Genomic DNA, 25,215 nt, shown 5'->3' with positions numbered 1-25,215 from the left:
ATTATGTTAGAGAGAAAAGTGAGTAAATGGAAATCCCCTTCATTGCCCACTGTTATTCAATGTCAAGCATCTCTTGGTCAACTGGCAGCATTAGAAAGACTATCCTACAGGTTGTTGAATAGAATCAAAGAATGCAATAGTAACTGGTCACTTTATTTATTATACCTGCAATGAATTGAGTTTCCAGCTCAAGTAAACATCTGAAGAATTTGAATTGATTTGTACAGTTAGATTTATGCTGTGCAAATTCTTAATATATAAGGCATCTCCAAACTATTATGATTAATTTATTTTTTAATTCTAATATATTTAATTTACTATTTCTTTTTTTGTCTGTTTTAATGAAATGTATTGATACCCTCATAATGACACTTGCACATGACCCCGCTTTCATGTTAAGTTTAAGTGTTTGTATGGTGTTGATTTGAAAATAAACTACAAATATAAATCATTAAAAAATAAACCCACAACATGGCAAAAACCTGCACCTACATTCTTGCACACATTGCATTTTAATGCCCTGCCTTTGCACAGCTATTCACTTGCTTTAAGTTATCTAATCTAAATTGAAGTTAAGTAATCCTCTGTATAAAAGGTGTTAAATGATTGATCGATAGTTTTCAGTTTATCTAAAATGGAAATGCACTTTTATTTCATGTATTCGTGCATTTATTTACACCTTTATTTTGTCATTTTACGCTACACAAGGTCACCGCTTACTCTCAGATCAAGCAATTATATGTAGTTTTTGTTGTTGTTCTAAATAACTGTTTGAGAACAATGTCTTGTTACATGTAGTGATGTTTTTGGCTCTACAGGGGAGGCATGACCTGATACGTAAAACTGAGTTTTAATAGAATAAAGTCATAATATTTCATGGATTCATTTTTTTTTTTGGTCTGTGTGAACACAATTTAGTTTAGTGTGTATTTATCTTAGATCCATCATGATTCCACAGTTACGTGGCTCTACACAGGGAAACATCAGGTCCCTCTTGCCTTCACTTCCACTGGCAATGAAGTCTTCATTGTGTCCCCCAAAGCAGGAATGGATGGTGTAGAAGCCTTGGGTCACCCCCTGATACTTTCTGACCAGCACGCGGTCCTGCAGGTCCCAAAGGTGGACTCCCTACAGACACAGAGCACCTGCAATCTCAGCACAGAGCCTGACAGACACTGTTCAAAGAAAAATGATGAAGGGAAGCGATAAGCTACTTACCTGAGTGGCCACGTTGAGCAGAGCTAACCTTCCATTTTTGGAAACGGTAAAAGACATGATGGGGTGGTCCTCCTGCACTCTGCAACAACACAAATCCAGGTCAGCTCTTAGACCAGGTCATTCACAAGCATGGAATTAGTACATCAGGCATAACAGGGTGAGGTCTGATAAAACAGAGCTAGAACCAACGTATGACTGAACACTTAATGTTAAATTAGTGCATCTTCACCAGGAAAAAAAAAGAAGCAATTGTGGAAGCCGTGAAAGAGGAGACAGACAGGTATGTCAAGTTGGTTTTCTTTATTGCTTCACACACAGTAGACAGTTCACCTGTCAAAACATTCCGCTGTATCACCGCACTTCCTCCTTTAACACATCACCAGTCACTAACACACCCCCCACACGTCACCAACACACCCACTCTATTTTGAATGAGAGATCATCCTCTCAGGTGCACAACACAGGCCCCCCAACTGAACATTCAGAAGGGCACTACAAAGTCATTAACAATAGATAATTATATCCTGTTTACGCATTGCAGCTCCACTAGAGTAGGTGCAGGTCCTGGCACCAGGGTTAGGGCAGGTGCAGGGGACATCGTGGCCACTGGAGAATTTGGAGCGTCACCCACGTCTCGGGGGCAGCGCCACCTCTACTTGCTCCTCTGGTATGACATGGGCAGGCTTCAGATGGTCCACTGAAACCTGGACCTGTTTACCCCCCATGTCCACTACAAAGTTCTTCGGCCCCTTCTCTAGGACGTGAAACGGGCCACCATACGGCGGTTGAAGTGTGGAATGGTGGGCATCATATTAGATGAACACACATTCAGCTGCCATCAGATTCTTTGGGACATAGGACTGGGGAAGGCAGTGATGAGCCGGAACCGGGACCAACATGCAGGCTGCATCTTTGAAAACCGGCCACTTGGCTGTAATGCACCAAGGTTTCGATGGCTCTGGCAGGAACTCTCCAGGGACTCGCAGCGGCTGCTCAAACACCAGCTCGGCTGACGATGACTGTAGATCTTCCTTTGTGGCCAAACCCAGACCCAATATGACCTACGGCAGTCGATCGATTCAGTTATTAGAGCGTGGCTCGGAGAGCAGCCTTCGTCATGCGATGGAAACGCTTGCACAGTCCAATCACTTGCGGGTTAAAAGCCATGATTCTGTGCAGTTTAACGCTGAGGCTTTTAGCCACTCCTGTCCAAAGTTCAGAGGTGAACTGGGAGCCTCTGTCCTATGTGACATCCAACGGCGTGCCGAAACGGGCCACCCATGTGGAAATGAATGCCACCTCAGCTGATGTTGATGAGAGAGGAACAACCTCTGGCCATCCAGTGGTCCTGTTGACCATGGTGAGGAGGTGAGTAAAGCGTTGAGAGGGGAAGTGGACCCACCAAGTCCAGATGAACAGTTAAACCTTCTCTCGGAAATCAAACACAGTTCCAGCTGTGGTGTGGCGATGTATTTTGTCCTGCTGACATGGCACACAGGCAGTTGCCCAGCTCCTGACATCCTTTCTAAGGCCTGGCCAGACAAACTTTCCCCCCAGTACTTTGGTTGATGCTCTCACACCTGGATGTAATAGAGTGTGTATTGCATCAAAAATCTTCCATCGCCAGCCTGCAGGTACCATGTGGCAGGGCTGTCCAGTAGAGACGTCACAGAGGCGTGTGGTCCCACTGCCCTGGAAAACCACATCCTCTAGCCGCAATCCTGTAGCAGCTGTCCTGAATCACTGGATTTCAGTGTCAGCCTGCTGGTCGGTGGCCATAGCAGGGTATTCCACACCCAGCTGCATTGAGTTTACTCGTGCTCTGGAGCGGCAGTCAGCTACTGCAATGTTTTTCCCAGCCACATGCTGAATGTCTGTGGTAAACTCTGTGGGGGGCGAAATTATTAGTTCATATATTTTAATCCTTAAGCCTTGGGTAACTTTCCATTGTCTGATTTTCATGTCTTCAACTTTGCTGGGTCAGATTGCCTTGTCCAAAGCACACGATATCTCCCCAAAACAATCACAAGGACGCATAGGCACTCTGTGTGCGCACTCACATGCTCACACAGTCACATGTCACACATACACACGCCATACACATTCATTCACACACACAAACACATAAAACGCACACTCCTCCGTCTCTATGACAACCGGCAGATAACAGAACTGGTTGTTTAGACCCAAAGAACAACTGTCTTTTCTTTTTTTCACCCTCTGTCCTCACCTCCTCCCTCTGCCGCTATCTCTATCTCCTGGGGGGAGGAGGGAGGGGGACTGAGGGGAATATACGTGTTGGATCAGAACTGTGTGTGTCTCTCAATCATCGGACCTCCGGCCGGGACGGTCACTTCTTTTGTTCCATCTTGTACCTTTTTTTCTTAGTTTAGAATAAACTTTTTTTATATAAAATCATCGATGCTTCTCCTGGACTCCATCATTCAACCAGAGCAATAAATCATGTCTCCAAATGAGGTCAACCGTAAATTCAGCCGTAACAACTCTAAAGTAGCTGCTGCTGACTCGTAGACCACGGCTCCGAGGTCTTGAACATTGCGAAGGTTAGGGGTTTGTGGTCCACGAAAACGGTGAACTCCCAGCACTCCAGTAAAAACCTAAAGTGACGTATGACGAAGAAAAGAGCTCTCTGTCAAAGGTGCTGTATTTCCTCTCATTGTCACGCAGCTGCCTGCTCAAGAATGCCAGAGGCTGCCAGGCTCCTGCCACCCACTGTTCACATACTGCCCCCACTGCGTAGTCTGAGGCATTGGTGGTCAGCGAGTGCCGTTGGAGATGGGTGCACAAGCAGGCGTTAAGAGAACGCAACCTTGGCCTTCTCAAATGCCAGAATCCTTTCTGAGGACCATTACACGTCCTGCTTGATCTTTTTGCCCCTCAAAGCTTCATACAGGGGACGCATCAGGTAAGTTGCGTGTGAGATGAAGCAGTTAAGTTCACCATGCCGAGAAATTCCTGCAGTGAGTTGATGGTTTGCGGCGAAAAGGCGGCTATTGCTTCCACCTTAATCGGTGAGGGGAGCACTTCACCTGAAAAGACATGGTGGCCAGGAAAGTCCATCTCTGACAGCCCAAACCAACATTTACCTGGTTCACAATCAACCCATGCTCATTAAGCCTCTCAAAGAGCTGTCGCACATGGAGTTTTCCTAACGCTTGTAAATATCATTGAAATCTGTGAAAATGGTAAAGTGCACTTTTAATTTGAAAAGCCTTTGTTGATTAACAATTTAACAGGTTTATTTTATCAGATTACTGCAGGGTGAAGATTGGACACATTTTTCTGTCTGAGCCACAGTTAAAATCTCTCTTTTTCCCCTCATATTAACGCCAGATTAATATACATTTGTGTGGCAAGCCTGATTTTATTAACTTCTTACATTCCTACATTCAGGAATGATTATTCTATTCCATTTTGGGCTGTCGATCCCATCAAAAGAAATAGGGTACAGTACTTGAACCAAAAAAGATGAAGAACCACTGCTCTAAAGGACCGTTAGAGCCCGATATGTAACAGGGGCCCAAAATGTTATAAACATTTTTTTTAATGAAACCCAAAATGTAATAACCGGTCAATAATGTAACAAAAGTGCTGAGCCCAAAACGTAAAAATAGTTTGTGTGTGTATCTATCTATCAGGGTTGGGGTCAATTATATTTTTCAGTTACAATTACGTTTTCAATTACCCATGTTCAATTACTATCCAATTATGATTACAGTGACCAAATTATTTCCAATTGCAATTAAATTACAATATTTTTTTATCCTCAGAAAGTAAATTACAATTATGTTATCAATTACTAAAGTCAAATTACAATCAATCACAATTACTGTGCCTGAAATAAATGACCTAATACAAGTTATCCTTCCTCTTGTGTTAGCTTCTCTTATGATAACAGGTCATAAATCAGCTGTAAAATACACTAAAAACAAATCTATCTATCTATCATCTAATTTCTTTTCAATCTCTTGATTACCTTGTTAGGCTTCCTAATCAATGAAAATATAAGTTTAATACATTTGGTGTGGATGTCTGAGACTTTATTTGTGTCAGTATACTCCTACATTTAAATTATTTTTTTTTTAAATGGTAAAATGTGGGAAAGCTTGATATCATAGATCATATTTTAATAATTGTTAAATACATATGTGTAAAATTGTAACATGGTTCCTTAGTTTAGCGTTAAATTCGAATTGACAGATTTTATAGAATTTTCATGACCATTACAATTACAAAGTATTTAAAGCTGCAAGCAGCAATGAACGGGCCCTCGCTATCAACACGCATGTCGAGAAGTGGCGCACGTTGAGGTGTGTTGCATGTCGGGGTGTGGCAAAAATGTTTAAGTGCTGAGACATAGCTGACCATTTTCAAAGATTATATCAAACTTTCCTGCAATGTTCTGTGCAAATATAATGCCTATGATTTCCTTTTACCAATAGGTGGCGCTGTGACTATGAATGACGATTGGGTTAAACCATAACTGGAGGTGTTTCTGTGTGGGTACAAAACAGATGTAAATCATTAGACAATACGATTACATTGTGTAATCTTTGGGAATGTGTTTGTGGTAGTGTGGTAGAAATAAATAATGGTACTTACCCAGATCAGGGAAATCCTCAGTGTACTGAAGTAATAGTTCTTCAGTACACTGTAGAATTCTGACATAATCAATGAAGCGAGTAATGATGTCAGAATTTTGTTCGACAGTGATAATGTCATCAGTGCCAGCTAGGACCAAATACTATTCAATTCCCCCAAAATATACAAATACTACTCTATACATTGAACCAATAAGACCTTTAATCTATAAATCATTGACTCACTCTATGATGTAATAAAATTATTACACTATTAGGGCAAAAATAATTTGCCTGCCCCATTAAGTAAAAATTAAAATTTTTTTAATTACATTTTGAGCTCAGCACTTTAGTTACATTATTGACCGGGTATTACATTTTGGGTTTAATTACATTCTTTTCAATAACAATTCAGTTACATTTTGGACTCTAACAGGGCCAGATTGGGCCCCCGGGCCTTGAGTTTGACATGTGATATCCAACTTGTAAGAATGCCTCTATTTTTCACTCACATATTTCTGTCAGTGAGGTCCTCAAAGTTGTAACCTCGGATTCGTTGGTGGGTGTCGGATGCTAGGACGGTCCTGCCGTCCCTCAGACACCACAAGCACTGCACTCGAACTCCCTCCCACGAGTCTAGCAAGTTTCCATCCAAATCCTGAAGAAAAAGCAGCTCTATAGAGGCAGATGTGTGACACTAACAGAGCTTTTAACTGCTGCAGTAGCGAGACATCAGCAAGCTTCACAAGAACGACTCATTGTCTGCTCACCATTGTTTAGAATGCCTCACATCAAATCAATCCACACTGGGTAACAGCACAATTATACATAATTTTTAACCAGTTATTATTAAAAATAAGTCTTCAGTCATCAATTGATTGGATTAAGTAACACTCTTTGACTGTTTAAGCCATTAGTGTTCAGAACAGAGGTCACCAACACGGTGCCCATGGGCACCAGGTAGCACGCATGGACCACTAGAGGGTCCCTCAGGCCTGTTCTAACAGCTCTAGTCACCAATGAGCTCAGTCTAAAATCCAATTTACTTGCCAGGCTTCAAACTCACAAAGATAAATACAGATGATGGATGTAGCCAATGCTTTAGTAGAGTTTAAAGTTTTCTTTTAATATTAAATTAACCATCTTTAAATGTGTATTTACTCTTAAACATTGTGACAAATGTGTTGAACTATCACAAATAGGTTTTTGTTAAATATGGTGGTGTTTAGATTTGGAGGTTTTTTAAAAGTTTAATAAAATCTTACATAATTGTTGAAAATTGTAAAAACATGTTTCCATTAGTTAAAAGTAGTTAGTGGCTCGTAAAATAGGAACATGATGATTTCCAATGAAATGTTTCAGAAGTGGTCACATAAAAAGGAAACAATTGCATAAATTAAGATTAACAAAGTGTTGAAACTTAAGTATTTCCTGCCTTTTTAAATTAATGCTAGTGATGCTTCATCATCTTTCCCTCTGATCAAAGTAAAACCGTAAAAAATCTTAGTATATCAGTGTAAATCAAACTGGTAGTCCTTCGGATTAATCAATAACTATGAAATAGCTCAGAAAGATTGGTGACCCCTGGTTCAGAATGATCTACTTTTGGACTGAGTGAGAACAATTGATGAATAAAAGTGCTCCAAATTAGAATGTATGATGATGTAAACAAGCCTGTAGCTCAAGCTGTGGTGACCAGTGAGCTCAGATACTCACACACTGGTAGAACTGGCCTCTCTGGCCACCAGTGACGAAGCGCTTGCCATCTGGATTCCAGGCCACGCTGGTCAGGCTGTCCTCATGAGACTGACTCATCTTTGTTCGTAGCTCCCCCGTCTGCACAGCACAGCCCAGAGACAGGAAGTAGATCAGACATGTGGAAGCATGGCTCTAATGTAAACTACACAGGTGGATCGCTGACAGAGCAGTAAGAGTAGCGGCCTCTACTGGCCAGTTTCTTTTTTTGCTATTTATTAGGGCTTGGACTTCAACACATTAATTCCGATTAATTAATTACAGAAAAATAAAGCGCTAAAATAGAGTTATACAGTTAATTGCTTTTGTTTTGCACTCCAAACAGCGCGGAACATTAATAATTTCACGAGTCGTTACAGATAGCATCATCTGACTTGACTTATGAATTGCTATGCAGAATGACAATTTCAGAAATAATCAGCTTCATCAGTTTGTCATGCCAACTATTTTGCACTGTTCAGTTTCCACTTCTCTGGAATGTACTGTACTAAATACTGTTTTTTATTTTAATATATTAATACACACAAAAAAAATGTTTTAGAAAATCTGGAAAAGCATGAACATAGCTTACTTAAATTTAAGTTTGTGCTTTGTGAACAATGCAATCATAATATTCTTTATTCATATTGCACATTACGTTAGCACTCAGGAAATAATATGGAAATAATAAACACAATTTTGTTGTTTAAGCTCATTTATTGTTTTCATTGATTCAGTCGTATTATAAACCAAAATGAATTTAAATTTTAAAAACGTTGCTTCTCGAGTAAATTATTGTTATGCGATTAATTTAGATAAATCAAGATCAATTCATTACAAAGTCTCTAATTAATTAGATGACTTTTCAATCTAGTCCCCCCACTACTATTTATATATCACATCTGAACCATAACCTTTAATGGTGTTTGTGTTTTGGTCATTTTAATGATATGGATGGGCTGCTTTGGGATTATCAAACCATCCTTGTTACCCATGACCTCTTTCATCTCACTTTATTTTGTTTTGTTTTTCACTTTCCCCCACTTTTACAAAGTTTCTACATTATTGGTAAAAGCAGTGTATCATTGTTTCTAATTAAATAAATAAAGGGAAGTTTTTAAAGAAAACATTTAAAAAAAACAAAACAACAACAGCACCGACATTATAAATAGGGTTGCAAAGGGGCAGAAATGTTCTAGTAAATTTCCAAGGGAACATCAACTGAGAAATTTTGGGAATATCAAAAAAAAAACTTTTCATGGGAATCTATCATATTATATATCATACTTTACATACTGTATTTATTGGAATTAACTGGAAATTGGGGGTCAATTTAAATAACTGCATCATATACAAACAGAAATATTAGCCTCCATTCAAATTCCATTCTAGTTACTGACTCGACCTTTTTCACACCCTAAAAAGCATGTAAGAAATAAAATTTGACTGAAGGTCCAATCTTAAAATTTCAAACTAGAAAAAGAATAAAATAAAACTATTTTGCCTTAAAGATTTTACATTTCCAGTCAGAAAACAGATTAAAGACACTTTCCACTGTCCAATGCCTCCTGTGTGAGTAAAGCTGGGAGGAAACATCTGATGTACCTGTACGTTCCACAGCCACAGCTCAGAGCAGTCGTCTGGACCACAGGCGATCAGATAGGCATCATCAGGGCTCCATGCTAGGTAGGAAACACCATAGGCGTGGCCCTCCAGGGTCTTCATCAACTTGAGCTGATGAGTGTCCTGTCAGACAGCAGAAACGATCCAATCACTGCCCTCGTGGTGTTTGCATACATGATGTGTAAACACGAGTTCTACACTTACCATGTCCACTTGCCACACAATGACGGTGGTGTCTTTGGATCCAGTGGCCAGTTTGGTGCCGTCGTTAGAAAACTTGCAGAACCAGACTTCGTTGCAGTGTTCAGTGAGGATTTGCTGTGTGTAGCAAGGGAACTGTTTCCTGAAGCGTCGACAAATACAATCATGGAAGTGTTTGAATGATCAGACAGCTCATCACATTTATCTTTGAGTCACTGATTGTGTAACTCAGGATGATGTCGTCCTGATAGCCCAATTAGACTTCACCAAATCAGCTTTCAGAACACCTCACAGACAGCAAATCAAACTGAGAGCTCAAAACCAGACTACAATAATCCATGAACTGTTTGTTCTTTCTTTGGTTATTCCGTTTTAAAACCAAATCAAAACAACAAATAAACGGTGTGGTTATTTTGTTTTACTGACTTAAAACCTCAACATAATTACAGAAAAACCAGACAATCAGCGTTTTTCTGTTTTAAAATTAAATCTTGTTCTATTTGTGTGATATTTGGATATTTAAGGGAAACTATGGATGAGAGCTTCATGTTTTAAGCTCACCACACAGAGGGGACTCACAGATGCACTTTTACTTCGCATAAAGTCACATTACTGATGAACTGGTAATTAGAAAAGTTAAAAAAAATAGATGTTAGGTAAAATATGCTCATAATATGTGATTACAGGAACCAGAGTTGGTGTAATAACTCCACTGGTGCTCCTCGTTTCTTGTGATCTACTTCCGTGTGTGTTGACGGCTGCCATTAGTGGCTAGTGATAAAACGTGCAAAATATTTATTTTTACTGCCCTCAAAAATGCTGTAATTGTTTGCGCAAAAGTGTCACATGGCATAAGTTCTAACATATTTTGTTAATCACACCAGCCTCATGGTCAATAGTCAGTCAACACTTTATTTGGATACTATTTGGACCATAACACTGTTAAGATCGCCTACACCATAAAACAAAACTTAAAATGTGTGCAGCTTTTTACGAGCTAAAACATCCACAAACTGCATGAAAACAGGGGCAGAACCAGTCCTATCGTGTGCAAAGACATGGTCTAGGACCTGAGGAGGGAAACTGGGTGCAGCAAACTTTAGTTCTGGTTCTAATTTCACCATAAATATCCAAATACCTCACAGACTACTTCAAAGTCTAGACCAGAGGTCGGCAACCTTTATCAGTCAACGAGCCATTTGAACCCGTTTCCTACAGAAAGAAAGCTTTAGGAGCCACAAACCCTTTTGACATTTAAAATGAAGATAAAAATGCATACAACATTGTTTTTTTTACCTTTATGCTGTATATAAACAAACTACAGTGTGTTGAATTTATGAAATCAGTTAACTGCTACACACACCTGATTTTTTTTCCCACAAAGCCACACAGCAAAGGGATGAAGGAGACATGTGGCTACAGAGCCAGGGTGGACAGAGTTGAGGTGATAATGGTGTTTGAGAGTGTAAGCTACATGCGTGTGAACAAGTGTTTCCACAGCCTGAACACTGACTGCAGAGTGGAGGATTGAGTGAGCTTTGGTTCGTACCGGCTGCAGGTGTGGTCCAGCAGCAGAGACACAGAGTCCAGCCCACTGTCCACTTTGGTGTTATGGTAGAGGCATCTCTCCCTCTGAAGCTCCACAGCCTGCTTCAGCAGAGTCTGCAGACGGTGGGGGGGCAGCATCACTGATGGAGGGAGGTACGCTGCACACAGGACAGCAACAGCAGAGGTTACACAAATGAGTGAAAGGCAGCTCGTCATTGGGGGCCAGGAATATAAAGTTCTTCTTCTTTTTCCTCTGAGGAAACCTTATACTAAACATTGCACTGAGGTCCAGTCCAATGCAGAATTGCCTCAGCTTAAAAAACAGATCGATCATCCTAAATTCACACAAATCAATGATATGCGTTACAGATTTGGAACTTTCACCAAAATGCGGTACAACTTTAGAACAAAATGATGGAATAAATGAGTGATAACACAGATTATAAAAAGTCTCATTTTGTAAATAATTGGAATTTTCAGTTCATGTTCCCTTCAAGATCATTTCTATCATCATTATTATGATAATTTTTTAACTAAACCCCATATTTTCAAGTCTCTCTTTCTCAAGTAACCCCTGTAATGCTGTCGCGTACCCCCATTTGATAAACCCTGACATAAAGGATGTTTCTGGGTGTTGACGATTAGGAGTTCAAGACTTAGCTCATGCAACATTTCTATTTTTGCCCAAAAATGCCATGCCCGGACTGAATTTTTATATTGTTTTTATAGTTTTAGGATTGTTCTTTTATGTTAATTTATGGTTTTAGGTTTATCTTTTAGGATTATTATCCCAGTGTTTCCTCAGATGGAGCTCTGCACTCGGGGCTGTGGTTGCAGTGGTGCTGTCTCATGGCCCTCAGTGGTGGTGAATGGTGAATGCTTTTTGCTGGACTGGGGGCTCTGTCTCAGCACCCTGTGCCTACTGTCTGTGTACTGTTCCTGGTGCAGACGGCTCCTTGTGATGTCTCCTTACATAGATCCTCTGTACCTGGCCATATGCCACTGTCCTTATTTTAAACCTGTATGTCTGTGTGGTGGATGGGGTTTTTTGTGCAATGTGGATGTTTTATTTATTTTTAATTTTTTAATTTGTAAAAGCACTTTGAGGTCCATTTTATTGTATGAAAAGTACTTTCTGTAATAATAATTATAATAATGCATTTTATTTAAAAGCACTTTTCAAGACACTCAGACACTTTACAGCTTAAAAACAACACATACAGTGATTAAAGAAAATATGAATCAGAAAAAAGACATGGGTGAGTAGGTCGTTAAACATTAAAAGCTGAGTAAAACAGGTGAAATTTAAGAAGTGATTTGAAAGATGGGAAGTCGGTGCAGGTGCGGATGTGACTTGGGAGGGAGTTCCAGAGGGTAGGGGCAGCTACAAAGAAAGCTCTATCTCCCTAGGTTTTGTGCTTGGTCCTGAGGATAGTGAGGAGGTTTTCACTATCCACTTTATAAATAAAGATTGATTTGATATTGTTATCATTAGGACTCAGTTCATGATAATTGTGAACACAAACTAAGAAACGATTTGCAAACAATTCATATCCTGATAAGCGAGGAGGAATAGGTGTGGTTGTGGTTTCAGATATATTTTCTACACAATGATGAACACGGGAAGAGATTCAAATTCTGATGTAGCTGGTTATGATTTACAGTCCGCATAAACAAGACTGAATCATAACAATCTCATCGCTAGAGCGATCATGGACTTGTCCGTAAACGGTCGCATTTTCTGGTTCAATAAACAGGAGGAGATTCAAATTCTGATGTAGCTGGTTATGATTTACAGTCCGCATAAACAGGACAGAATCATAACATAACCTAACCACTACAGCGGACATGGGCTGGTCTGTGAACGGTCACATTTACAGACCTTGGAGTCGCTGTTAGCTTACCAATAATGGGAAAGAGATTCGTCACCTTTACAATAAGTATCGACTAGGCCACTGGGAGTGAGGCCCAAGGCCAAGGCAGGCTGACTTGATAACACTGTATCATGTTTTTCTGCAGTCAGTGCCTTCTCCTCGCCCTTCTCTGTCTTCTCTGTTTCAGGTGTTGTGAAGCTGATGATGACAGTTCCTGATCTGTGGTTCACAGCTTAACTAGTCTGGGACACTCTGATGTTCTATCTCTCTATCGTGTTCTGTTGGTCCTTCTGTCCACTAACCCCAACCAGTCGAGGCAGATGGCTGCCACCTCTGAACCTGGTTCTGATGAAGATTTCTTCCTGTTAAAAGGGAGTTGTTTCTTCCCACTGTCGCTAAATGCTTGTTTATGTGGATCTTGTTGGGTTTTCTCTTTCTAATTATGAATTTTATATTTTGATAAGTGCATTGAGATGACTTTGTTGTAAATTGCGCTATACAAATAAAGTTGAATTTAATTGAAACTTGAACACCCTTTAATATTAGACTGATGGGTGTTGCTCAATGGAGGATTCAGAGCCCAGGCCTAATGTTTGAGTACATGGAGGAGCTGCACTCACTCTGGAGCTTGTCCAACAGCTTGGTTCGAGATGCTGTACCCTTGCCTTCCCACTCTGCCTTGGCTCGCAGGTCTTCAGCATGGCTGCACATCAGGTACCTTCAAAACCCACAACATCAGCTTCACTTACCATTAAACACTCTCACACACACACACACACACACACACGCACACACACACACACACACACACATACACACTTCAGAGTTTAAACGTGACCCAAAGCTCGTGCAACAGCACATTCTTGTAGTGTGACATCATGCTCATCATCTGCCACAAAGGAGAAGAAAAAACATGGACATTCTGAAATCAGCTAAAAGAAAAAACATGAATAACACTTAAAGCGTACCTGTAGTGAGTTTAAATTCTGTAGTGTATATTAGTGAAGGTAAAGTATGTCAGAAACATTTGTGATGCAGCCAAGAATACCAAGAATCTGACTATCAGGCGATCTATGGTCAGTAGTGACACTAAGGCTGTGTTCGAAAGGTACTACTAGTTTGATGTCAAAATGAGTATGTAGTGCGTTCACATTAGATAGTATGAAAAGATTGAGTATGTGAGAAATACCCGGATGTATACTATATGGGGACATTTTTCCACGTATACATGTTCAGCACACTAGTCATACTCAACTGCCCCATGATGCATTGCAAGCAGACATTCAAGAAATGTAAAATCTTTCTAGGACTGGCTTCAAGATAAAAGTCAAATATCCCCTTTTCTTCCATTGTCTTCCATTAGATTTTAACACTTTTGTAAATAGAGGTCTTGTTTTGAAGTGAACTTGAAGTTTAGTCAGTATTAAATGTTGGACAATATGGAATCTCCAAAATGTTGGAACGAAATGTGTTTTCCGTGAGTTTTATGGATCAAATGACCACATGTTGATATTCTACTTGGTCACTTTCTCACTTAAAATGTTGATTCACCACCTTCGAAAGTTCTGAAAGCAGAGTTATTTAGCGTCAGTGTGCTTCAGGTTTTTGTTGTTGTTGGTTCGAAATGCATCTTGGGAAACATGAAAGTACACTTTAGTGGGAACGGTCATCATCGTAATAATACATATAGTACGGTATATAGTAGACCAGGGGTCATGAACACGGTGCCCGCAAGCATCAGATAATTTTTTTTCCCTCTGCTTGATCTAAGAAACCAATTGTTATTGACTACCACAATTTTTTTTCTTGATTTGTTTTAGTGTTTCTTAAAGGTGCAGTCTGCAATCTTATAAAAGTGACTTTTTATCATATTTGCTAAAGCTGTCACTATGTAAGGATAGCTTAACATGAAACTAGTAGTTTGTGTAAAAAAAACAGGCTCATTGAGTCCCCCCTGCTGCTCCTGTAGCCTTTGGCTGATTGCCAGAATGCACCGCAACCGAGCAAAAAGAACCAATCAGAGCCATGATTGTGTTTGATGGGCTGTCTGACAGCTGTTGCTCACAGTCTTTTTTTCAGTGTATGGTCTGGAGGAGTAGAAGATGGAATTAGTGACTTTTCTGCTTGAAAGGTAATTACTGCTGCTTGATTTACATTATGTATGATTTGTGATTGTTACACTAGAACTCTGTGGTGCATGTGTTGTTCATGTGTGCGCAGCAGCCTCCATGTGGCTGCTGTAAGTGACACTGTGTTGCTGTTGCTGAGGTGTGTGCACATTGAGAGAGAGAAGAGCTGCAGTAATATGCTTTTAACAGTGCAAGTTATATTACTGTGATGTTGCTGTCTGGCTAATGTTAGTTTGTTAGCTCCTCTGAGGGAGGAACTTTGGAAAGTTTGGAGGCAGGGCAAGAGAGCAGCAGGGAGAGAGGGATCTGAAAGTCACAGACTGCACCTTTAAAGCCAGAAAGTTGCCATTTTAAATTACTTCAGTTATGTGGCATGTCTGTGATCTACTTTTTTCTACAAAATTAAACAACTGAATGAACATTCTCCAAGACTGGTGATTCCATAATTTTGCCAGGGGATGTAGTATTGTCTGAGCTGCAGTGTTTTGGTCATGTGACGCACTGCCACAGATAACCTATCATGGGCCAGCGCTGGGTTCCAGGTCTATTGTGTGATTGGCTGCAGCTCAGCTCATGTTTTCATGTAGGCTGCAGTTGTGTTTGTTGTGTAGAGGTTTGGAGTTGTTTGAACTGGTTTCTTAATCTATATCAGCATTTGTGAAATTAATACTTGTTTTTTTTTTTTTTTTCTACTTGTCTGCACATGCTGTCAAAGGTCAACACTACAAGAAGTGCAATTTTTTTTAGACAGCAATGCATTTTATTTTTTATTTTTTGTTATTGCAATGAAATAAATTCCATTATTTTGTTGCATAATTGTGACCATCACCAGGCCTCCCTAAGGAAGGGTAAGAAACACTTTATTAAAGGGAGAATATAAAAAGAGAGGGCAGTGTTACGCCTAGGTGAGGGGGTGGGGGGGAGGTGGAGGGGGAAGAGAGCAGGGAGGAGCGATTCAAGGAAGAGAAATGGAAGGGTGGGGAAGAGTTGATTACTGTAAAGTGAGATGTGAAGTTGTAGGCGTGTGGCTTAACTATAATGGTGGTGGCTGTGGGCAGAGGGAAGGAGTGAGTGGTAATACCTGAAACAGATATTTGGGATCAACGTGTCTAAAGTTAAGCCCACTACAAGTTTTATCCCACAGTCCAAGGCATGCTTGTGCATCGTAGACCGATGTATGTGCAAGAAACTGCCACTGTAAACCCAAGCGCTGCCCCGGACTCGAGAACGCAGCCAGAATAGCAGAAAGAGCGGGGGCCAGGGAGCCCAGACAACCCCCCCCGGCCAAGCAGCCCCCCAGATGCCCCCAAGACACCAAGCTGAGAGGCAGCCACCGCCCCCCACATACACAAACGAGAAAGCACCTAGAAGCCGAGGAGCCAGCGCACTCCGCCACCGCCCCCAACTTCCCCCCACCGACAGCTTTAATAAGAGGTGTATTAAATCCAGTACCTCCTACTGAATGCCCAGGTACTACACGCATGCCCCACCACTGTTTATCGTTATCACCAAAGCAAGATGGCGCTTACCAAAGATCCCCGGAAGTCAGACTCTTGGTACTCTTGGCTGCTTCACAAGAATTTCAACAAACCTAACCTTTAAACCTCTACTATTATATATGATTTTTTGATAGAGGTTGCAATCGCTTCGTGGACATACAGCCAGATGACAGTAAAAGTTTTCCTAACACCATCTCAGACTGGCCGGACTCGGATTTTCCGTCTTTTTCCATCAAGATCAGTAGACAGTGCAGCACTGTGAATTGTTCCTGATTAATTTATTTTGTAATTTGACTTCAAACATTTAGCGTTAGCTCACTGATTGACACATAAAGGCACTGGAAACAGAACAAACACTTGCAAACATGGGACATCATCACACACTCTTAATTATTTATAGTCAGAAACTTTAGACCTCATTCACCTCACAACTAAATTCATTTAAACATATTTAAAATAATTCTGGACTTATCAGTGGCTTTTAAACACAAACAAGGATTTACTTTTGGCAACAATTTAAATGAACAAATGTGTCAAGATTTGAGATTTTTACATGGTGTGCTTTAAAAGAGTTGCTGACACTTTGTTTTTGCCTGTCAAATGTCTTTAAAAGAAAACGTACACTAAAGAGAGTGAGAGAATGACCTTTAACTGCTCAACATGTTATGATTTTAAAAAATGGATTAAGGTTTTGGTCTTATCTCGACTTCCAAAAGTCTTGGTCTTGTCTTGGTCTCGGACAGTGTGGTCTTGAGTACCAAACTACAGGACTCTGAGAACAGCTTTTCTTGAAAATTATTTCAAATTTCTGACAGTTTGCAACACAAAGACTCAACTTTATTCAGCCTCATCTACAGAGAAACTGAAAGTTTTAAGGCTGTTCCTACTTCCAAACATTCTTTTCACCAGAACAATTCACATTCTAAATGCATGTTGATTAAAAAGTTATCTGTGTGACTAGTCATATGTGTGTGGGTGTTATATTTGTGCTGACGATCACTCGTGACAAACGGAAAAGAAAGACAAATTGTTTCTATTGGCACATGCCTGGAATGTCATTGTCATTGGTTGGAGTCCATGCTAAGGAAGGGGAACTTGTCTGTTCTCCCTGTTCTTTGTAGCACTACCCTCCCTATTCTGTGCTGGAAATAAAATAAAAACATGTTTCATTTAGTCTTGTGACCAGGGTTGGAGTCATTTACAATTACGTTTTCCATTATGATTACAGTGACCAGCTATTTTTCCAATTACAAATATTTTTTATCCTCAGAAAGTCAATTACAATTACGTTCTCAATTTCAATTAATCACTATAACTGAGCCTGAAATAAATAACTTAATAAAAGTTAACCTTTCTGTTAGCATCCCTTATGATAATGGGTCTTAAATCAGCTGTAAAATACACTCAAACAAATATCTAATTTATTTCCTTTCTCTTTGTTACCTTGTTAGGCTTCCTAATCAATGAAAATATAGGTTTGCCTTTTTTTGGTGTGGACTTCTGGGCCTTATTTGTGTCAGTATACCCTTCGATTTCCATTTTATTTTTTTTAAATGATCAAATGTGAAAGCTTGATATGAAACTTATTTTGATAATTGTTAACTACATATGTGTAGAACTGTACATAGAACTGTAACATGGTTCACCAGTTTAGCGTTAAATTATAATTGATCATTTCTATAGAATTTTCATGGCAATTACAATTGCAAAGTCAATTATCTAAACTCAATTACAATTCAATTATAATTAAAACAGCAACACATTTTTAAAATTACAATTAGATTACGCCATTATTGGATTCAATTACGGGATTATACAATTATAATTGACCCTAACCCTGCTTGTGACGGTACTTTCCTACTACTGTAAATCATAAGACTTTTGCCTCAAAAAAAGCCTGTTTTTTACCCACTCTGTAACCACACTGCTACTAGTGACAGAAGGCTTTTGATGTGCCTCAGCGTGTGGGTGGACTGACCCGCTCAGGACGTGGATGCGCTCTGTGTTGTACTTGAGAGGAGTGAGCTCAGCTCGTAGGACCTGCAGAGCCTCCAAAACCTTCCCATCCTCCAGATACTCCAGGTACTTCTGTTGCAGGAGCAGGAACTTCATCCTCTGCTCATGGAGACGGCAATAGGACCAATAAAAGAACGAGAGAGGGCAGAGGAGATAAATATGTCAATTCAAGGACATGTTTCTAAAAACGCGTTGATTTCTTATCAAAATGGTTTGGTTACAATGATGGAGGCAGTGTTGGGCGTAGTAAGATTTTACTGTTAGGATGGATTGGAGACCTTCCTTTTCAACACGTACTTTAGTTAGATCTTTTTAATAATCACTTTAGCTTCATTAATCCTCACAGTAATTATTGATCAATAAATTCAAGATTATTTCCCCAAAGAAAAGATGTAAAAAGTTTAAATTGCTGCTCCAAAGTTTGTTTTGATCTCTACTCTAAACACTCTCTTATTGACATTGTTGGAAAGGTTTGGTGCATTTCATTGTGGGATGTGGAGTCGTGTAGACGGATGCATTGTGTTTTAGTGTTTTAGCTTCATTCTTACTGGGATTTATTGCGTTTCTTCTCCAGACAAAGAGGACAGTGATTGGCTTGACTTTAATTTTTGTTCTAGTGTGTACCCAGTATTCCCAGTGATATCACCTTACTCCACCACACATTCAATACTGACCAGATTCAGGGCTTTTTGTGTAAACCCCAAAATAAACATCTACCATTGTTTTGCTGCAACTTTCAGTAAAATCACCAGAAATGTGTTGAGAAGTCACTTTGTCTGAAATCAGAGAAAGAATGAAGTAAAAACACTTCCATGCTTCTGTCTGCAGGACTCCATATCCCACAATGCAATGCACCAAACTTTTCCAATCATGCTAGTGTTTACAGTACAGCTCATAAACTTTCGAGAAGTGATTTTAACCTCCTAAAATTGTTTGTGAGTAAATTATCTTTAACTTTTTGATAAAGCCAAAACTATGTCTTTATCTGATAAAAAATGTCATCTAAATATAAGAAAAGTAAACAGAAAACAACCAACCATGAAAAAACTGAGCTTTTAAAAGATAAGGACCACTTGGGGCCAATCAACATCAAAACATTTGGGAAACTTTTAATAGCCAAAGATATAAAAAGGCATCCAAAAAACTGAAATACACTCTCTTAAATACAATTTCATTGTGTTTGAATGTTTTAATGGTGCCAGTCTGATGGCATGAATTAAATAATTAATAATATTCAACCATCACCATGACAAGCGGTCATTGGCTTTAGTTTTTCAGTTTTCCACACTTGAAAAGTTTAGTTTAAAGCACTTAAAAAATTACCACAATATTGCCAAGTTACAACATTTGGTTTGGGAAGCCGATAATGAGATAGTGGGAAAAATGCTGCAATACTTCAAATCAAGTTACATTTCAGATCAACTTCGCTCAGTCTGATAATAACAGTGTGTTTCTTTAAGTAAAAAGAGCTGAATCAACATTATTGTGTTTTTGGTTCAAAGTTTTTACATGGAAATAATTGTGTACATCTCTTAGAATTCCCCAATGTGTGAAGAATCCTATAGTGTAATAGTTCAAGCAAGATTCATTTTGTCTTCTTTTTGAATAGTATGAGTGATGCTGTGTGACGCACAAGTCCGTGTGGCTTCAAATGTAACTAAGTCCATATTTCTAGTACAATATGTTTCACCTTATTGGGGTGCTGCAAAACAAAAATACACACAAAATGACTCCAAAAACACACAAACTCTTTGTCGTTTCCTGTGTAATGCTCAGATTGGTCATTATTCTAATGCTGACAGGAATGTTGATCACGTGACCATCAGATCAGACAGTCACGTTTTCATTTTTTTGGGGGAGGGCCGCATCTTTCTTATAATATAAATATACATATATATAGGGATATAACGATTAATCGTAAGGCAGTTAAAAATCGATTCATAGGTATCTCGATTGACAACGATACTTTGAAAATTGAATCACAGTCCTTTTTTTAAACAGCAGAGGGCGCTATATATTCATCTCTTCTCTTGTCCAGCAGTGTACCGGCAGGCGGAATCTGCTACTATTTTCTTTCTGGCTGCCTTCTAGTCTTACATGTTAATGTTGCATGTTAATAAATGATTCCTTACCCCTTTAGCACCGAAAGAATATCTGTAATATTACGCGAATATCTGTAAAAGTCACGTTTTTCTATTAGCTCTGTCTGCTAGCATCTCTTCTTCACTGCTAGATTAGCTGCATGCCAACTGACCACTGGGTTACCAGCGCCCTCTGCTGGTCCAAACAAATATCTAAGTCCAATTGTTAGGGCACAAAATACATTTTCAGTTGCACTTTTAAAAGGAAAAATAACTATTATGCAATTTTGCATTGTTTATGATAGAACCAGAATTTAAATTAATAAGCTTCTTCTTCACTTGTATTATTCCTTTATTTATTTCATTCAAGATTTATTTTTAGTTAAATTGCATTGTTTTGAATAGTTTATCAAGGGATTCTTTTGACAATTAAAAATGTAAGGAAAATAATACAGTATTTTCTAAAAAAAATAAAAAAAATAAAGAAATATTTTTCAGTCATCATTTGTCTACAGTCCCATTTTGTAAAATAAATCGTGAGAGAATCATATCGTGAACCCAGTATCGTGAATCGAATCGTATCGGGAGTTGAGTGGATCGTTACATCCCTATATATATATATATATATATATATATATATATATATATATATATATATATATATATACACTATATACAGTGGGGCAAAAGTATTTAGTCAGCCACCACTTGAAAAGATGAGAGGCCCTACATTCGGAGGGAAAACAAGTTGATGAAATGGAAATAAAGAAATACCTATCCGCTCTTGATTTCCCTTCACTGGGAGCCCCCATAACATTAAAGGAAATACATAGAGCCATCACACATTTGAAAAACAACAAAACCCCCGGGAGTGACGATTTTCCAAACAAGTGATATTAAATCTTTAAGGAGACCCTTGCACCGGTTATGTTGAAATCCTTCAACTGGACACTAGATAAGGCAGAAAATCCACCATCTTGGAAAGAGGCTACCATCTCTGTTATTTCCAAGAAGGGCAACGACAAGGAATACTGTGAATCTTACCGCCCAATAACTTTCTACCTGATTTAAAAGACGAAGACCAGGCAGGCTTAATAAAGGGCGCCAAACTCAAGATAATATAAGACGAACTCTAAATATAATAGAACATATGAACAAAGAACAAATCAGTGCAGCAGTGATAAGTCTAGACGCTGAAAAAGCCTTCGATAAAATGAGCAGGAAATTTTTAAGCAACGTACGAGAAAGAATGGACTTCAACACCAAATTCAACAAGTGCATTCAGGCGTTGTATAGTGAACCAACTGCTAGAATTAAAATAAATGGACACCTTACTAATAGTTTTAGACTGTACAGAGGTACTCGCCAGGGTTGTTGCTTAAGTCCTACTCTCTTTTTGCAATATTCATAGAGCCCCTGGCCCAGGCCTTTAGACAACATAAAGATATAAATGGAATCAATTTAGCTAAAGAGGAACACAAAATTGGACTTTTTGCTGATTTTATACCTCCAAAACCCTAATGAGACACTCCCTAAAGTGATGGAAACGTTAAATGATTTCGGCTCTCTCTCAGGTTATTCTCTAAATATTTCTAAAACACAAATACTCTCAATCAACACCTCTATAAAGAAGGCGATCCGGAAAGAATACAGACTGAAAAAAACAAACTCAATTAAATATCTGGGAACTTGGATTACACAAGACACAAACAAATTTTATGAAACAAACTACACTAAAATAAATGACAAAATACAAAATGACTTATCACAATGGACGGCACTATCCTTAGATTTCAGTGCTAGAATTGAAACTATAAAAATGAATGTGTTGCCAAGGTTACCGTTTCTTTTTTCAGCATTACCAATCAAGATATCAGAATCTGAATTTTTAGCCTGGAATAAACAAATTTCAAAATTTATTTGGGCAAGAAAGAAACCAAGGGTTCAATTTACAACTTTACATCTGAACAAAGATAGAGGCGGACTGTCACTACCAAACCTGAAGGAGTATTATTTAGCTGCTCAGATGAGATACATTGTCTGATGGTGCTCTCCAGATTATCAGGCTAAACATTGGAAACAAATTGAATTAAACATGGGCCAATCCCAACTACAAACCCTGATAGGTGAGACAGAAATAAAATTAATGGGTGTTAATGGTATTGTAGAACACACACTAAAACTATAGAAAATGATAAGGAAAAAATATAACTTGGAAAATGACTCTAAACTACTAATCTGGCCTTCCCAAACACCTCGATTCACACCAGCAAAAATAGACAACACTTTCAATAAATGGAGAGATAAAGGGATGACTGCGTTATGCACAATGATGGAAGATAGAACACCTAAAATATTAAAATCATTTGACAAACTTAAAGAATTTGATTTGGAAAATGTTGATTTCTATAGATATCTACAGATAAGGAACTTTTTTGACACTGAAATCAGAAAAGAGCTCTCAGCAGGAAACAATTTAGTAGAAATCATAATAGAAGCATACTGTATAAAGCCACTCCCTCCACGGTGGTCTCACAACTGTATAAAAGACTAAAACAAAATGGAACCAACACTTTTTATATGAAACAAAAGTGGGAAAGGGAGTTAAATATGACGATATCTGAGGATGAGTGGTAGAGCAGATACAGGACATGGCGGGAATTAAGCTGGAAGAACCTGGTACGTTTCTTTATAACACCACAAATGTTAAAGAAAACACTGAAATGTGAACAGCTGTGGGCAGAAGGGCTGTGGGCAGGTGGATGCTGACCACTCACACATCTTCTGGTTATGTCCAAAAATAAACGCCTTTTGGAGGGAGGTCATACAAGTAATGGGAGATGTACTGTTGTACTATACCTGTGGACCCTGTTGTTTACCTTGGCCTTGTACCGGTTGAAGTCATCTCCAAAAGTGATTCTTATCTTTTTAAAATAATGACAATCGCAGCGAGAAAGAGCATCACAAAAAATTGGATGAAAGTTGACTTGCCAACAGTGACTCAATGGACAAATACACTGGAGGAAATATAAGTAATGGAGAAATGGACTCTGAGAATTCAGTCGAGACATTTTGGGAAATGCTGGACAAAATGGATTGATTACAGGATAAAGGACTGAATATTCACAAGGAGCACTACCCCCTAATTTTTTTCTTTTTCTTTATTTATCATTTTTTGTTTGTGTTTTTTGTTTTTCTTTCTCTTTGTTGTCCATGTAACATAAAATTGTAAATAAAAAGTATTAAAAAAAAAAAAAGATGAGAGGCCTGTAATTTTCATCATAGGTATACCTCAACTATGAGAGACAAAATTAGTAAAAAAAAAAAAAAAAAAAAAAAAACATTGTAGGATTTTTAATGAATTTATTTGCAAATTATGGTGGAAAATAAGTATTTGGTCAATAACAAAAGTTCATCTCAATACTTTGTAATGTACTCTTTGTTGGCAATGACAGAGGCGAAACATTTTCTGTAAGTCTTCATAAGGTTTTCACACAGTGTTGCTCGTATTTTGGCCCATTCCTCCATGCAGATCTCTAGAGCAGTGATGTTTTGGGGCTGTCGCCGGGAAACACGGACTTCCAACTCCCTCCAAAGATTTTCTATGGGGTTGAGATCTGTAGACTGGCTAGGCCACTCCAGGACCTTGAATTGCTTCTTACAAAGCCACTCCTTCTTTGCTCGGGCGGTTTGTTTGGGATCATTGTCGTGCTGAAAGACCAAGCCACGTTTCATCTTCAATGCCCTTGCTGATGGAAGGAGGTTTTCACTCAAAATCTCACAACACAAGGCTTCATTAATTCTTTCCTTTACAAGTATCAGTCGTTCTGGTCCCTTTGCGTAGAAACAGCCCTAAAGCATGATGTTACCACCCCCACGTTTTACAGTATGAATGGTGTTCTTTCTCCTCCAAACACGACGAGTTTTTATCAAAAAGTTCTATTTTGGTTTCATCTGACCATGTGACATTTGCCCAATCCTCTTCTGGATCATCCAAATGCTCTCTAGCAAACTTCAGATGTGCCCGGACATGTACTGGCTTAAGCAGAGGGACACGTCTGGCACTGCAGGATATGAGTCCCTGGTGGCGTAGTGCGTTACTGATGGTAGCCTTTGTTACTTTGGTCCCAGCTTTGGGACCTTCTTTGTGGTTCTGGAATTTTTGTTCACCGTACTTGTGATCATTTTGACCCCACGGGGTGAGATCTTGGATCAGATGAAGGGAGATTATCATTGGTCATGTATGTCTTCCATTTTGTAATAACTGTTCCCACAGTTGATTTCTTCACACCAAGCTGCTTACCTATTGCAGATTCAGTCTTTCCAGCCTGGTGCAGGTCTACAATTTTATTTCTGGTGTCCTTTGACAGCTCTTTGGTCCTGTCCGTAGTGGAGTTTGGAGTGTGACTGTTTGAGGTTGTGGACAGGTGTAATTTATACTGATAACGAGTTCAAACAGGTGCCATTAATACAGGTAACGAGTGGAGGACAGAGGAGCCTCTTAAAGAAGTTACAGGTCTGTGAGAGCCAGAAATATTGCTTGTTTGTAGGTGACCAAATACTTTTTTTACCGAGGGATTTACCAATTAATTCATAAAAAATCCTACAATGTGATTTTTTGGAATTTTTTTCTCATTTTGTCTCTCATAGTTGAGGTATATTTATGATAAAAATTACAGGCCTCTCATCTT

The 25,215-nt window shown here is 39.0% G+C and overlaps 1 protein-coding gene across 2 annotated transcripts in view; it reads right to left on the bottom strand.

Annotated features, from left to right (window-relative positions):
• Nucleotides 1–25,215, bottom strand: part of wdr26a (WD repeat domain 26a) — a 36,161-nt gene that overhangs the window by 2,877 nt on the left and 8,069 nt on the right. For both annotated transcript variants that reach the window (XM_028470249.1, XM_028470250.1), the window contains exons 4-12: nucleotides 18,406–18,542; nucleotides 13,420–13,517; nucleotides 10,927–11,083; nucleotides 9,381–9,519; nucleotides 9,159–9,299; nucleotides 7,536–7,655; nucleotides 6,332–6,477; nucleotides 1,219–1,297; nucleotides 999–1,128 (exon numbers count right to left, since the gene is read on the bottom strand). In XM_028470249.1, coding sequence (XP_028326050.1) covers nucleotides 999–1,128; nucleotides 1,219–1,297; nucleotides 6,332–6,477; nucleotides 7,536–7,655; nucleotides 9,159–9,299; nucleotides 9,381–9,519; nucleotides 10,927–11,083; nucleotides 13,420–13,517; nucleotides 18,406–18,542 — 1,147 coding nt within the window. The remainder of the gene's footprint in view (nucleotides 1–998; nucleotides 1,129–1,218; nucleotides 1,298–6,331; nucleotides 6,478–7,535; nucleotides 7,656–9,158; nucleotides 9,300–9,380; nucleotides 9,520–10,926; nucleotides 11,084–13,419; nucleotides 13,518–18,405; nucleotides 18,543–25,215) is intronic.

This window comes from Gouania willdenowi, chromosome 16, assembly GCF_900634775.1.
Source record: "Gouania willdenowi chromosome 16, fGouWil2.1, whole genome shotgun sequence".
NCBI classification, from domain to species: domain Eukaryota; kingdom Metazoa; phylum Chordata; class Actinopteri; order Blenniiformes; family Gobiesocidae; genus Gouania; species Gouania willdenowi.
Note: the sequence above shows the minus strand (reverse complement) of the source record. Positions and strands in the feature narration are given on the sequence as shown.